The 15,000-nt window shown below is 47.4% G+C and overlaps 1 protein-coding gene across 1 annotated transcript; it reads right to left on the bottom strand.

The window, feature by feature from the left end:
- Positions 1-4,954: 4,954 nt before the first annotated feature.
- Positions 4,955-13,388, bottom strand: LOC123487193 (von Willebrand factor-like). The gene is made up of 7 exons (XM_045218339.1): positions 13,279-13,388; positions 12,884-12,995; positions 12,381-12,427; positions 11,775-11,911; positions 6,617-6,755; positions 5,915-6,045; positions 4,955-4,990 (listed from the first exon to the last, which is right to left on the bottom strand). Exons 1-7 carry the CDS (start codon positions 13,379-13,381, stop codon positions 4,955-4,957), a joined length of 705 nt encoding a protein of 234 aa, XP_045074274.1. The 5' UTR covers positions 13,382-13,388.
- Positions 13,389-15,000: the final 1,612 nt, after the last annotated feature.

Below are 15,000 nucleotides of genomic sequence, written 5' to 3'. Positions count from 1 at the left end.
ATTGAATGAGAGATGGCTGATCTTGCTCTTTGTCACGGTGTTAGAAATGGTGTGGTGTGGAATCAGGCGCAGAAGCAGATGTACAGTCCAACAAGACTTTACTAGCGAGTGCAAAAATAATACAAAACGGCCAGAGGCCAAACAGACGCACACAGGCGTCAAACACGAGCGCACAAACACAGGGCGCAAAAAACTCTCCTCAACCGAGGAGGAAGCTATATCGTAACTGGCGTACCTAAACACGGGTAACGCACAAACACCTGACACGAAACAATTACACACAACACTCCACTAACAACAAGGAAACTAAATAGGGTGCTTAATGAGACATGACACAAGACAGGTGTGGCTAACAGACAAAACTAATCAAACAGGAAACATGGAACATACAACGGTGGCAGCTAGAATTCGGAGACGACGAACGCCGAAACCTGCCCGAACAAGGGAGAGAGGCAGCCTCGGCCGAAACCGTGACAGTACCCCCCCCCTTGACGCGCGGCTCCAGACGTGCGCCGACTCCGGCCTCGGGGACGACCCGGAGGACGTGGAGCAGGGCGCGTCGGATACTCCCGATGGAATTCCGTCAGGAGCGACGGGTCCAAAATGTCTCTCCTCGGCACCCAGCACCGCTCCTCCGGACCGTACTCCCTCCCACTCCACTCAGATACTGGAGACCCCCATCCGACGTCTCGAATCCAAGATGGATCTCACGGAGTACGCCGGTGCCCCTCGATGTCCAATGGGGGCGGGGGAGTCTCCCCTATCTCATTTTCTTGGAGCGGGCCCTACCACTGGCCTGAGAAGGGACACATGGAACGAGGGGTTAATACACTTATACTCCACAGGTAGCTGTAATCTATAACATACCTCGTTCAACCTTCTCAGGACTTTAAATGGCCCTACAAACCGCCGACCCAGTTTCCGACAGGGCAGGCGGAGGGGCAGGTTTCTGGTAGAGAGCCAGACTCGATCACCAGGTGCGTACACCGGTCCCTCACTGCGGTGGAGATCAGCGCTCGCCTTCTGACGTCGGAGGGCCCGCTGCAGGTGGACGTGTGCAGCGTTCCAAGTCTCCTCCGAGCGCCGCGCCCACTCATCCACCGCAGGAGCCTCGATCTGGCTCTGCTGCCAGGGTGCCAGAACCGGCTGGTAACCTAACACACATTGAAATGGAGTTAGGTTAGTGGAGGAATGGCGTAGGGAATTCTGGGCCATCTCGGCCCAGGGAACGTACCTTGACCACTGCTCCGGCCGGTCCTGGCAGTATGTTCTGAGAAACCTACCCACTTCCTGGTTTACGCGTTCCACCTGCCCATTACTCTCCGGGTGGTACCCCGAGGTGAGGCTCACCGAGACCCCCAACCGCTCCATAAACGCTCTCCAGACTCTGGAGGTGAATTGGGGACCCCGATCAGCCACAATGTCCTCGGGTACCCCGTAGTGCCGGAACACATGGGTGAACAGTGCCTCGGCAGTTTGTAGGGCAGTAGGAAGACCCGGCATGGGGAGCAAACGACAGGCCTTAGAGAACCGGTCCACAACGACCAGGATGGTAGTATTCCCTTGGGAGAGGGGAAGGTCTGTTATAAAGTCCACAGAGAGGTGGGACCATGGTCGTTGTGGAACGGGCAGGGGTAGCAACTTACCCCTAGGCAGATGTCTAGGCGCCTTACACTGGGCGCACACCGAGCAGGAGGAAACATAAACCCTCACATCCCTTGCCAACGTGGGCCACCAGTACTTGGCACTAAGACAGTGCACTGTCCGGCCGATACCCGGATGTCCAGAGGAGGGTGACGTGTGAGCCCAATAGATCAATCGATCCCGAACCTCGAAGCGGAACGTACTTCCGACCCTCCGGGCACTGTGGTGGACTAGGGTCGGTGCGTAACGCTCGCTCGAGTTCAGCATCGACCTCCCACACTACCGGTGCCACCAGACACGACTCAGGCAGTATGGGAGTGGGCTCCACGGACCTCTCCTCCGTGTCATACCGCCGAGACAGCGCATCTGCCTTACCATTTTGTGACCCAGGGATGTACGTGATCTTAAAAGTAAACCTGGTCAAGAACATACTCCATCTTGCCTGGCGAGGGTTCAGCCTCCTCGCCGCCCGGATGTACTCCAGGTTACGGTGGTCCGTCAAAATGAGGAAAGGGAGTTGAGCCCCCTCAAGCCAGTGCCTCCACACCTTTAGAGCCTGTACCACGGCTAACAGCTCCCTGTCCCCTACGTCATAGTTCCGCTCCGCCGAACTGAGCTTCTTAGAATAAAAGGCACAGGGGCGGAGTTTAGGTGGCGCGCCAGACCGTTGTGAAAGCACGGCTCCTAAACCGGCCTCTGACGCGTCCACCTCTACCTGGAACGGCAAAGAGGGATCCGGATGCGCCAGCACCGGGGCCGAGGTAAACAGGTCCTTCAGCCTCCCAAACGCCCGGTCCGCCTCGGCCGACCACTGCAGACGCACCGGACCCCCCTTCAAAAGAGACGTGATGGGAGCTGCCACCTGTCCAAAACCCCCGGATAAACCTCCGGTAGTAATTTGCAAACCCCAAAAACTGCTGCACCTCCTTCACAGTGGTTGGTGTTTGCCAATTACGCACGGCCGACACCCGGTCTACCTCCATCTTCACCCCCTGACGCAGACAACTGATAACCCAAAAAGGAGACCGACTCCTGGAAAAACAGACACTTCTCTGCCTTCACATACAGGTCGTGCTCCACCAGCCTCCGCAACACTCTACGCACCAGGGCCACATGCTCGACACGGGTAGGCGAGTACACGAGAATGTCATCAATGTACACAACCACCCCCTGCCCCTGCATGTCCCTGAAGATCTCATCCACGAATGATTGGAAAACTGACGGAGCGTTCATCAACCCGTATGGCATGACCAGATACTCGTAATGGCCCGAGGTGGTACTAAAGGCTGTCTTCCATTCATCACCCTCCCTGATGCGCACCAAGTTGTACGCGCTCCTGAGATCTAATTTAGTGAAGAAACGCGCCCCATGCAACGACTCAGTCATGGTCGCAATCAGCGGGGAGTGGATAACTGTACTTCACCGTAATCTGATTGAGACCACGGTAATCGATGCACGGGGCGCAAACCACCATCCTTTTTCTTCACAAAAAAGAAACTCGAGGACGCAGGGGAAGTGGAAGGCCGTATATATCCTTGTCTCAGAGATTCGTCTATGTAAATCTCCATAGCTTTCTTCTCCTCCTGAGACAGAGGATACACATGGCTCCGTGGGAGCGCAGCTCCTGCCTGAAGGTCTATCGCACAATCTCCCTGCCTATGGGGTGGCAACCGCGTCGCCCTCGCCTTACTAAACGCAATAGCCAAATCCCCATACTCAGGGGGAACGTGCAATGCGGGCACCTGGTTTGGACTCTCCACCGAGGTAGCCCCTACGGAAACGCCCAAACATCTACCCACACACTGAGCAGACCACTCCATCAGAGCCCTCTCCTGCCACGAAATAGCTGGGTTATGGGTACTCAACCAGGGCATGCCCAGCACCACCGGATACGCAGGAGAGTCAATCAGGAACAGCTGAATCATCTCCTGATGATCCCCCCTGCGCACACATCCTAAGTGGCGCCGTGACCTCCTGATTAAGCCCGTACCCAACGGACGACTATCTAGGGCATGAACGGGGAAAGGAACATCAACAGGAATAAGGGGAATCCCTAACGCTAAACAAAACTTTTTATCAATAAAATTCCCAGCCGCGCCTGAATCTACCAGCGCCTTATGCTGGGAATGAGGTGCTACCTGTGGAAAACGCACAGGCATCCAAAAATGGGCAACAGTGAGCTCTGGGTGAGTGGGGCGCCTACTCACCTGGAGGGAATCCCCAGTGCGGGACCTGTCGTTATCCTCCCTAGGAGGCCATCCCCAGCACCTAGCCGCGGTGTGTCCTCCCCGACCACAGTTGGTGCAGTGGATGGACCCCCTAACCAACCGACTCCTCCTCTCTCTAGCGCCCAGCGCCCCGAGCTCCATAGGACACGGCTCGGAGGCGCTGGAGGGTGAAATGGACGGACCCCCTCAGGACGTCCGCGGGTGGCCAATAGGTTATCCAGCCTGATGGACATGTCGACCAGCTGGTCGAAAGAGAGACTGGTGTCCCTACAGGCCAGCTCCCGACGGACGTCCTCTCGTAGGCTACATCTGTATAGATCGACGAGGGCCCGCTCATTCCACCCTGCATCTGCCGCTAGAGTACGGAATTCGAGAGCGAATTCTTGGGCACTCCTCCTCCCCTGCCGGAGGAAGACCAGACGCTCCCCGCCGCTTTCCCCTCCGGGGGATGAGTCAAACACCGCCCTGAAGCGGCGGGAGAACTCGTTGTAGGTGATAGTCTCGGCGTCGATCTTCCTCCACTCCGCGTTGGCCCATTCCAACGCCTTCCCGGACAGGCAGGAGATCAGGCGGACACGCTCTCATGCCCCGAGGGTGCCGGGTGTACGGTGGCCAGGTACAGCTCCACCTGGAGGAGGAATCCCTGACACCCAGCCGCGGTTCCGTCGTAGGCCCTCGGGAGAGAGAGTCGGATTCCTCGGGGTTCCGGTGCCGGCGCTGGAATGGGCGGACTGGCCGATGGTGCAGGCAGGGAGGGAGGTGGTGGAGGCGCTCCCCAGCCTCGGAGCGTGGTGATCACCTCCTGCAGGGCGGTCCCCATCTGCTGTATCTGGTCCTGTTGTTCCCGAACCTGGACCTCCAGTCTCGTCGGGGCTGCTTCGGCTCCTGCTGATTCCATGTCGGGTGTGTAATTCTGTCACGGTGTTAGAAATGGTGTGGTGTGGAATCAGGCGCAGAAGCAGATGTACAGTCCAACAAGACTTTACTAGCGAGTGCAAAAATAATACAAAACGGCCAGAGGCCAAACAGACGCACACAGGCGTCAAACACGAGCGCACAAACACAGGGCGCAAAAACTCTCCTCAACCGAGGAGGAAGCTATATCGTAACTGGCGTACCTAAACACGGGTAACGCACAAACACCTGACACGAAACAATTACACACAACACTCCACTAACAACAAGGAAACTAAATAGGGTGCTTAATGAGACATAACACAAGACAGGTGTGGCTAACAGACAAAACTAATCAAACAGGAAACATGGAACATACAACGGTGGCAGCTAGAATTCCGGAGACGACGAACGCCGAAACCTGCCCGAACAAGGGAGAGAGGCAGCCTCGGCCGAAACCGTGACACTCTTTTGGAAGATTTGGCACATGCTGCATTTTGCAGATAGTGCGTTTTTAGAGACAGGTGGGACTTTTTTGCAGAAAGTACAGATTGGCTCATCAGATATAGTTTCCCTAAACCAATCGCATGGGACCTTTATGAGGACCTACTTTAAAAATATAACGTTTTTTGTTGCGCCGTTGCAGGCTATTTCATGGTACGGTGTTGTATAATGGCTTGGCCAATGGCTTTCAAGGGATGATTTTGACCATATATGGTTAATTAGGGGTTGTTTCGATAAGCAAATAGCCAAGGTCACTGAGGCTGAGAAGGATCAGTATTTATCAGCGGTTATCTCCCTACCGGTGTGTGTTTGACACTCCTAGGATTGTTTGATAAATCACACTTGTTCTAAGCGTAAGAACATTCTATATCCCGTTGGTAAGTAGTATTTTACAATAGTTTCTACCCAATATTGATAAATGAGGCCCCTGATACAGTGGCTTGCCAAAGTATTTCACACCCCTTGGCATTTTTCGTATTTTGTTGCCTTACAACCTGGAATTAAAATGGATTTTTGGGGGTTTGTATTATTTGATTTACACAACATGCCTACCACTTTGCTGATGCAAAATATTTTTGAATGTGAAACTAACAAGAAATAAGACAAAAAAACTGAAAACTTGAGCCTGAACCCCTAACTCCTACATTCCTCCCCATCAGAACACGCGCACACGTCGTAACGACAGAACCGCAGGAAGGGGGAGGATTCACCAGGAAGTGACACGCTACAAACACCTCTGACATTATCATCCCACACGCCTCCTCCGCGAAACGCACTACAGGGAGAGATACACACTGAACTAAACTACAGGGAGAGAGAGGAGACACACTGAACTAAACTACAGGGAGAGAGAGGAGACACACTGAACTAAACTACAGGGAGAGAGAGAGACACACTGAACTAAACTACAGGGAGAGATACACACTGAACTAAACTACAGGGAGAGAGAGGGGACACACTGAACTAAACTACAGGGAGAGAGAGGAGACACACTGAACTAAACTACAGGGAGAGAGAGGAGACACACTGAACTAAACTACAGGGAGAGAGAGGAGACACACTGAACTAAACTACAGGGAGAGAGAGGAGACACACTGAACTAAACTACAGGGAGAGAGAGGGGACACACTGAACTAAACTACAGGGAGAGAGAGGAGACACACTGAACTAAACTACAGGGAGAGAGAGGAGACACACTGAACTAAACTACAGGGAGAGAGAGGAGACACACTGAACTAAACTGATACACATTGTGTGTGTGTGTGTGTGTGTGTGTGTGTGTGTGTGTGTGTGTGTGTGTGTGTGTGTGTGTGTGTGTGTGTGTGTGTGCGAGTGTGTGTGTGTACCATGGTTGAGAGGTGTCTGTATGTCCATGTTGTTGACAGAGACCACTCCTCCATGCTTCAGCTTCACTGTCATCCCCTCCAGTGGTGGCAGACTGAGAGTTACTGACCGCGTGCAGACCGCATCCTGCTCATCTGCACACTGAAACACACAGAGCCAAAATGGAGGACAAAACACTCTGAAACACAGTGGAGGACTGGGACACACGGAAATACACAGAGCCACTATGGTGGACAGAGTAATACAGCACACTGAAACAAAGAGAGCCACAATGGAGGACAGAGAACTGTACTGTACAGCACATTGAAACACACAGAGCCACAATGGAGGACAGAGACACACTGAAACACACAAAGCTAAATGGAGGACAAAGAATAATACAGCACACTAAAACACATGGAGAAGAAATGGAGGACAGAGACACACTGAAACACACAGACGCACAATGACGGAATGATACAAAATGAACCATAATGGAGGACACAGCTGAGTAAAATAGAGAATAAGATCCATAATGGAGGACAAAGTTGAGTTATAATAGAGAATAAGATCCATAATGGAGGAAATAGTTGAATTATAATAGAGAAAATAATCCATAATGGAGGAAATAGTTGAGTTACAAAAGATAATAAGATCCATAATGGAGGACATAGTTGAGTTATAATAGAGAATAAGATCCATCATGGAGGACATAGTTGAGTTATAATAGAGAATATAATCAACAATGGAGGATACATTTTAGTTAAAATAGAGAATAAGATCCATAACGGAGGACATAGATGAGTTATAATAGAGAATAAGGCAGTAGATCCATAATGGAGGACATAGTTGGGTTATTGTAGCGAATAAGATTAACAATGGAGGACATAGTTGAGTTATAATAGAGAATAAGATCCATAATGGAGGACATAGTTTAATTATAATAGAGAATAAGATCCATAATGGAGGACATAGTTGAGTTATAATAGAGAATAAGATCCATAATGGAGGACATAGTTGAGCTATAATAGAGAAAATAATCCATAATGGAGGAAATAGTTGAGTTAGAATAAATAATTAGATCCGTGACGGAGGACAAAGTTGAGTTATAATAGAGAAAATAATCCATAATGGAGGAAATAGTTGAGTTAGAATAAATAATTAGATCCGTGACGGAGGACAAAGTTGAGTTATAATAGAGAAAATAATCCATAATGGAGAAATAGTTGAGTTAAAAAAAGATAATATAATCAATAACGGATTACATAGATGAGTTATAATAGAGAATAATGTCCATAATGGAGGACATATTTGATTTATAATAGAGAATAAGATTCATCATTCAGGACTAAGTTTAGTTATAATAGAGAAAATATCCACAATGGAATACATAGTTGAGTTTTAATAGAGAATAAAATCCATAATGGAGGACACATCTGAGTTATAATAGAGAATATGATCCATAGTGGAGGATATAGTTGAGTTATAATAGAGACTAAGATCCATGATGGAGGACATTGTTGCTATATAATGGAGAATAAATCATTAAAATGGGGTCATTTAAAATGTACACTACCAGTCAAAAGTTTGGACATACCTACTCATTCAAGGGTTTTTCTTTATTTTTACTATTTTTACAGTGGTGAAAAAAAAGTATTTAGTCAGCCACCAATTGTGCAAGTTCTCCCACTTAAAAAGATGAGAGAGGCCTGTAACTTCCATCATAGGTACACGTCAACTATGACAGACAAAATAAATAAAAAAATCCAGAAAATCACATTGTAGGATTTTTAATGAATTTATTTGCAAATTATGGTGGAAAATAAGTATTTGGTCAATAACAAAAGTTTCTCAATACTTTGTTATATACCCTTTGTTGGCAATGACACAGGTCAAACGTTTTCTGTAAGTCTTCACAAGGTTTTCACACACTGTTGCTGGTATTTTGGCCCATTCCTCCATGCAGATCTCCTCTTGAGCAGTGATGTTTTGGGGCTGTCGCTGGGCAACACAGACTTTCAACTCCCTCCAAAGATTTTCTATGGGGTTGAGATCTGGAGACTGGCTAGGCCACTCCAGGACCTTGAAATGATTCTTACGAAGCCACTCCTTCGTTGCCCGGGCGGTGTGTTTGGGATCATTGTCATGCTGAAAGACCCAGCCACGTTTCATCTTCAATGCCCTTGCTGATGGAAGAAGGTTTTCACTCAAAATCTCACGATACATGGCCCCATTCATTCTTTCCTTTACACGGATCAGTCGTCCTGGTCCCTTTGCAGAAAAACAGCCCCAAAGCATGATGTTTCCACCCCCATGCTTCACAGTAGATATGGTGTTCTTTGGATGCAACTCAGCATTCTTTGTCCTCCAAACACGACGAGTTGAGTTTTTACCAAAAAGTTCTATTTTGGTTTCATCTGACCATTTGACATTCTCCCAATCCTCTTCTGGATCATCCAAATGCACTCTAGCAAACTTCAGACGGGCCTGGACATGTACTGGCTTAAGCAGGGGGACACATCTGGAACTGCAGGATTTGAGTCCCTGGCGGCGTAGTGTGTTACTGATGGTAGGCTTTGTTACTTTGGTCCCAGCTCTCTGCAGGTCATTCACTAGGTCCCCCGTGTAGTTCTGGGATTTTTGCTCACCGTTCTTGTGATCATTTTGACCCCACGGGGTGAGATCTTGCGTGGAGCCCCAGATGGAGGGAGATTATCAGTGGTCTTGTATGTCTTCCATTTCCTAATAATTGCTCCCACAGTTGATTTCTTCAAACCAAGCTGCTTACCTATTGCAGATTCAGTCTTCCCAGCCTGGTGCAGGTCTACAATTTTGTTTCTGGTGTCCTTTGACAGCTCTTTGGTCTTGGCCATAGTGGAGCTTGGAGTGTGACTGTTTGAGGTTGTGGACAGGTGTCTTTTATACTGATAACAAGTTCAAACAGGTGCCATTAATACAGGTAACGAGTGGAGGACAAAGGAGCCTCTTAAAGAAGAAGTTACAGGTCTGTGAGAGCCAGAAATCTTGCTTGTTTGTAGGTGACCAAATACTTATTTTCCACCATAATTTGCAAATAAATTCATTAAAAATCCTACAATGTGATTTTCTGGATATTTTTTTCTCATTTTGTCTGTCATAGTTGACGTGTACCTATGATGAAAATTACAGGCCTCTCTCATCTTTTTAAGTCAATCAATCAATTTTATTTTATATAGCCCTTCTTACATCAGCTAATATCTCGAAGTGCTGTACAGAAACCCAGCCTAAAACCCCAAACAGCTAGTAATGCAGGTGTAGAAGCACGGTGGCTAGGAAAAACTCCCTAGAAGTGGGAGAACTTGCACAATTGGTGGCTGACTAAATACTTTTTTTCCCCACTGTACATTCTAGAATAATAGTGAAGACATCAAAACTATGAAATAAGACATATGGAATCATGTAGTAACCAAAGTATATTTTATATATTGAATTTTTTTAAATAGGCACCCTTGATGACATCTTTGCACACACTTGGCATTCTCTCAACCAGCTTCATGATGTAGTCACCTGGAATGCATTTCAATGAACAGGTGTGCCTTCTTAAAAGTTAATTTGTGGAATTTATTTTCATCTTAATGCGTTTGAGCCAATCAGTTGTGTTGTGACAAGGTAGGGAGGTATACAGAAGATAGCCCTATTTGGTAAAATACCAAGTCCATATTGTGGCAAGAACAGCTCAAATAAGCATGAAGGTCAGTAAATATGGAACATTTCAAGAACTTTGAAAGATTCTTCAAGTGCAGTCGCAACAACCATCAAGCACTATGGCTCTCATGAGGACCGCCACAGGAATGGAAGACCCAGAGTTACCTCTGCTGCTGAGGATAAGTTCGTTAGAGTTACCAGCCTCAGAAACTGCATCCCAAATAAATGCTTCACAGAGTTCAAGTAACAGACACATCTCAACATCAACTGTTCAGAGGGGACTGTGAATCAGGCCTTCATGAATTGCTGCAAATAAACCACTACTAAAGGACACCAATAAGAAGAAGAGACTTGATTGGGCCAATTAACACAAGCAATGGACATTAGACCGGTGGACATTTCTCCTTTGGTCTGGACTCCAAATTTGAGATTTTTGTTGCAACCACTGTGTCTTTGTGAGACGTGGTGTGGGTGAACAGATGATCTCCGCATGTGTAGTTCCCATCGTAAAGCATGGAGGAAGAGGTGTTATGGTGTGGGGGTGCTTTGCTGGTGACACGGTCTGTAGCTCAGCTGCTAGAGCACGGTGCTTGTAACGCCAAGGTAGTGGGTTCGATCCCCGGGACCACCCATAAACAAACATTTATGCACGCATGACTGTAAGTTGCTTTGGATAAAAGCGTCTGCTAAATGGCATATTATTTTTTATTTAGAATTCAAGGCACACTTAAGCAACATGGCTACCACAGGATTCTGCAGCGATACGCCATCCCATCTGGTTTGGGCTTAGTGGGACTATCATTTGTTTTTCAACAGGACAATGACCCAACACACCTCCAGGCTGTGTAAGGGCTATTTGACCAAGAAGGAGAGTGATGGAGTGCTGCATCAGATGACCTGGCCTCCACAATCCCCCCGACCTCAACCCAATTGAGACGGTTTGGGATGAGTCGGACGGCAGAGTGAAAGAAAAGCAGCCAACAAGCATATGTGGGAACTCCTTAAAGACTGTTGGAAAAGCATTCCTCATGAAGCTGGTTGAGAGAATGCCAAGAGTGTGCAAAGCTGTCACCAAGGCAAAGGGTGGCTATTTGTTTAACACTTTTTGGTTACTACATGATTCCATATGTGTTATTTCATAGTTTTGATATCTTCACTATTATTCTACAATGTAGAAAATAGTAAAAATAAAGAAAAACCCTTGAATGAGTAGGTGTGTCCAAACATTTGACTGGTTCTGTATGTAAAATTATATTTGTATTTGTGGATTAATGTAACTTTACGCAATGCCGTTTCGATTCCGAAAGAAACCCGCAATCAAAAAACCCTCATTAAAGGCTTCCGGTAGAAGTAAATTCATGCACAAATACGAATATAATTTTACATATATTTTAAACGACCCCATTTTTATGAATTTGATTATATAAACTTCAAAAACAGTCAGTGACTTGCACCAGGAAGTAGGCAGGACTTTTATATGGGATGGAAGTTAGTTACCTGAACAGTTTCTATGATGACAGAGAAGTGGTTGGCAGTGCAGTCTCTAGCCAGCAGGTACTGACAGTGGCCAGAGAAGGTAAAGAACTTGTTGTCAAACGTCTTGAAGTGAGACTGGCCCGTCACTAAGCACTCCCCTGCAAAGGGACACACAACTCAGCACTGAGGGAGTGTCTGTGGGTGAGGGTGTGTTTGTGGGTGAGGGAATGTCTGTGGGTGAGGTGTGTTTGTGGGTGAGGGAATGTCTGTGGGTGAGGGAATGTCTGTGGGTGAGGGTGTGTTTGTGGGTGAGGGTGTGTTTGTGGGTGAGGGAGTGTCTGTGGGTGAGGGAATGTCTGTGGGTGAGGGTGTGTTTGTGGGTGAAGGAATGTCTGTGGGTGAGGGAGTGTCTGTGGGTGAGGGTGTGTTTGTGGGTGAGGGTGTGTTTGTGGGTGAGGGAGTGTCTGTGGGTGAGGAAATGTCTGTGGGTGAGGGAGTGTTTGTGGGTGAGGGAGTGTCTGTGGGTGAGGGAGTGTCTGTGGGTGAGGGTGTGTTTGTGGGTGAGGGAGTGTCTGTGGGTGAGGGTGTGTCTGTGGGTGAGGGAGTGTATGTGTGTCTGTGTCTCACCAGGACAGCCTTGGTTGGTACACTCCCAGGAGCCATGTCGACAGATGCTGGAGACAGAAGAGAGGAGAGAAACAGCATTAACAATCCCATCACTTAGAGGAAGACCCCATTGTCCTACTCAGATAGCATCACTTAGAGGAAGACCCCATTGTCCTACTCAGATAGCATTACTTAGAGGAAGACCCCATTGTCCTACTCAGATAGCATTACTTAGAGGAAGACCCCATTGTCCTACTCAGATAGCATTACTTAGAGGAAGACCCCATTGTCCTACTCAGATAGCATTACTTAGAGGAAGACCCCATTGTCCTACTCAGATAGCATTACTTAGAGGAAGACCCCATTGTCCTACTCAGATAGCATTACTTAGAGGAAGACCCCATTGTCCTACTCAGATAGCATTACTTAGAGGAAGACCCCATTGTCCTACTCAGATAGCATCACTTAGAGGAAGACCCCATTGTCCTACTCAGATAGCATCACATCTTTGTCTGTGTGTGTACCAGGTGTTGCAGTCTTGTGAGATGCTGGAGCCAGGAGGGAAGTGTTGACCCATGTGAACACAGGAACAGTGAGACACCTCCACACAGAGACCACCATCCAGCACCTTACCCACTGAAACAGAGAGTGAGAGAATCAACACCTTAGCCACTGACACACAGAGAGAGACAGAGAGAGATAATTCACACCTTACACACTGACAAAGAGAGAGAGTTAACACCTTACCCACTGACACACACAGAGAGAGAGTGTTAACACCTTATCCACTGACACACAGAGAGAGAGTGTTAACACCTTACCCACTGACACACAGAGAGAGTTAACACCTTACCCACTGACACACAGAGTTAGAGAGAGTTAACACACACATTTCGTACTGTTTGGGTGCTGTACATACCGGGGCAGCTGCAGCCGTCCACACATTCCTCTTTACAGACCTCCTGAATGTTGAGACTCTGACAGGTGGTTGAGCAAGATCTGGAACACTCACTGTAATGCATTCCTATTGGACACCTGGGAACTGCACACACAACATACATTTATTAACCCTAACCCTATTGGACACCTGGGGCTGCACACACAACATACATTTACTAACCCTAACCCTATTGGACACCTGGGGGCTACACACACATGCATACATGTGTTATTTTCTCCAGTTCCACATTATTTACCTTGAGAAGTAGTGCACCAAACGTCTTAGCTAGATGGAAAATTGCCCGACTAAGAACTCCTCTGCAATAACATCAAAATTAATTCCAGATGTATTGATTCATCTTAGATTAATTCTGACTTATTTTGAGGAAGTGTTACTGGCTCTGTTGTTGCTATGGTGTCTCAAGTAGGGCAGAAAAACAACTGTAATATTACCGCTATTTTCTTGTTTTTTAAGGTCTTTAGGGAGAATGCAAGCACAGAGTTCTGCTAGGAGCAAACCAATCCTATCTATGTGGATGCATTAATTATATGAAGTATCAGTAGGTGTTCCTCAGGGTTGGGTCATAGGACCCTGCTGTTGTCTACAAGCAAAAATATTTACCTGAAGGGTATTTCACCAAGCCAACTAGAGACTCCTCCTAAAGGTCTGAAGCCAACTACAGAATCCTCCTAAAGGTCTGAAGCCAGCTACAGAATCCTCCTAAAGGTCTGAAGCCAACTACAGAATCATCCTAAAGGTCTAAAGCCAACTACAGAATCCTCCTAAAGGTCTAAAGCCAACTACAGACTCCTCCTAAAGGTCTGAAGCCAGCTACAGAATCCTCCTAAAGGTCTAAAGCCAACTACAGCAAGCTATTAATGGTCTGAAGCCAGCTACAGAATCCTCCTAAAGGTCTGAAGCCAACTACAGAATCCTCCTAAAGGTCTGAAGCCAACTACAGACTCCTCCTAAAGGTCTGAAGCCAACTACAGAATCCTCCTAAAGGTCTGAAGCCAACTACAGAATCCTCCTAAAGGTCTGAAGCCAACTACAGAATCCTCCTAAAGGTCTGAAGCCAACTAGAGATTCCTCCTAAAGGTCTAAAGCCAACTACAGCAAGCTATTAATGGTCTGAAGCCAGCTACAGAACCCTCCTAAAGGTCTGAAGCCAACTACAGAATCCTCCTAAAGGTCTAAAGCCAGCTACAGAATCCTCCTAAAGGTCTGAAGCCAGCTACAGAATCCTCCTAAAGGTCTGAAGCCAACTACAGAATCCTCCTAAAGGTCTGAAGCCAACTACAGAATCCTCCTAAAGGTCTAAAGCCAACTACAGAATCCTCCTAAAGGTCTGAAGCCAACTACAGAATCCTCCTAAAGGTCTGAAGCCAACTACAGAATCCTCCTAAAGGTCTGAAGCCAACTAGAGATTCCTCCTAAAGGTCTAAAGCCAACTACAGCAAGCTATTAATGGTCTGAAGCCAGCTACAGAACCCTCCTAAAGGTCTGAAGCCAACTACAGAATCCTCCTAAAGGTCTAAAGCCAGCTACAGAATCCTCCTAAAGGTCTGAAGCCAACTACAGAATCCTCCTAAAGGTCTGAAGCCAACTACAGAATCCTCCTAAAGGTCTGAAGCCAACTAGAGATTCCTCCTAAAGGTCTAAAGCCAACTACAGCAAGCTATTAATGGTCTGAAGCCAGCT

This window comes from Coregonus clupeaformis, unplaced genomic scaffold (genome assembly GCF_020615455.1).
Source record: "Coregonus clupeaformis isolate EN_2021a unplaced genomic scaffold, ASM2061545v1 scaf1510, whole genome shotgun sequence".
NCBI classification, from domain to species: domain Eukaryota; kingdom Metazoa; phylum Chordata; class Actinopteri; order Salmoniformes; family Salmonidae; genus Coregonus; species Coregonus clupeaformis.
The sequence above is the reverse complement of the archived record's forward strand: the minus strand, read 5'-3'. Positions and strand labels throughout refer to the sequence as shown.

Coding starts and splice junctions, on each gene's coding strand:
- LOC123487193 (XM_045218339.1), bottom strand. CDS start 13,381: ATGCATTACAGTGAGTGTTCCAGATCTTGCTCAACCACCTGTCAGAGT. Junction 12,996..13,278: donor GGACGGCTGCAGCTGCCCCG/GTATGTACAGCA, acceptor TCTCTGTTTCAG/TGGGTAAGGTGCTGGATGGT. Junction 12,428..12,883: donor TCACAAGACTGCAACACCTG/GTACACACACAG, acceptor TTCTGTCTCCAG/CATCTGTCGACATGGCTCCT.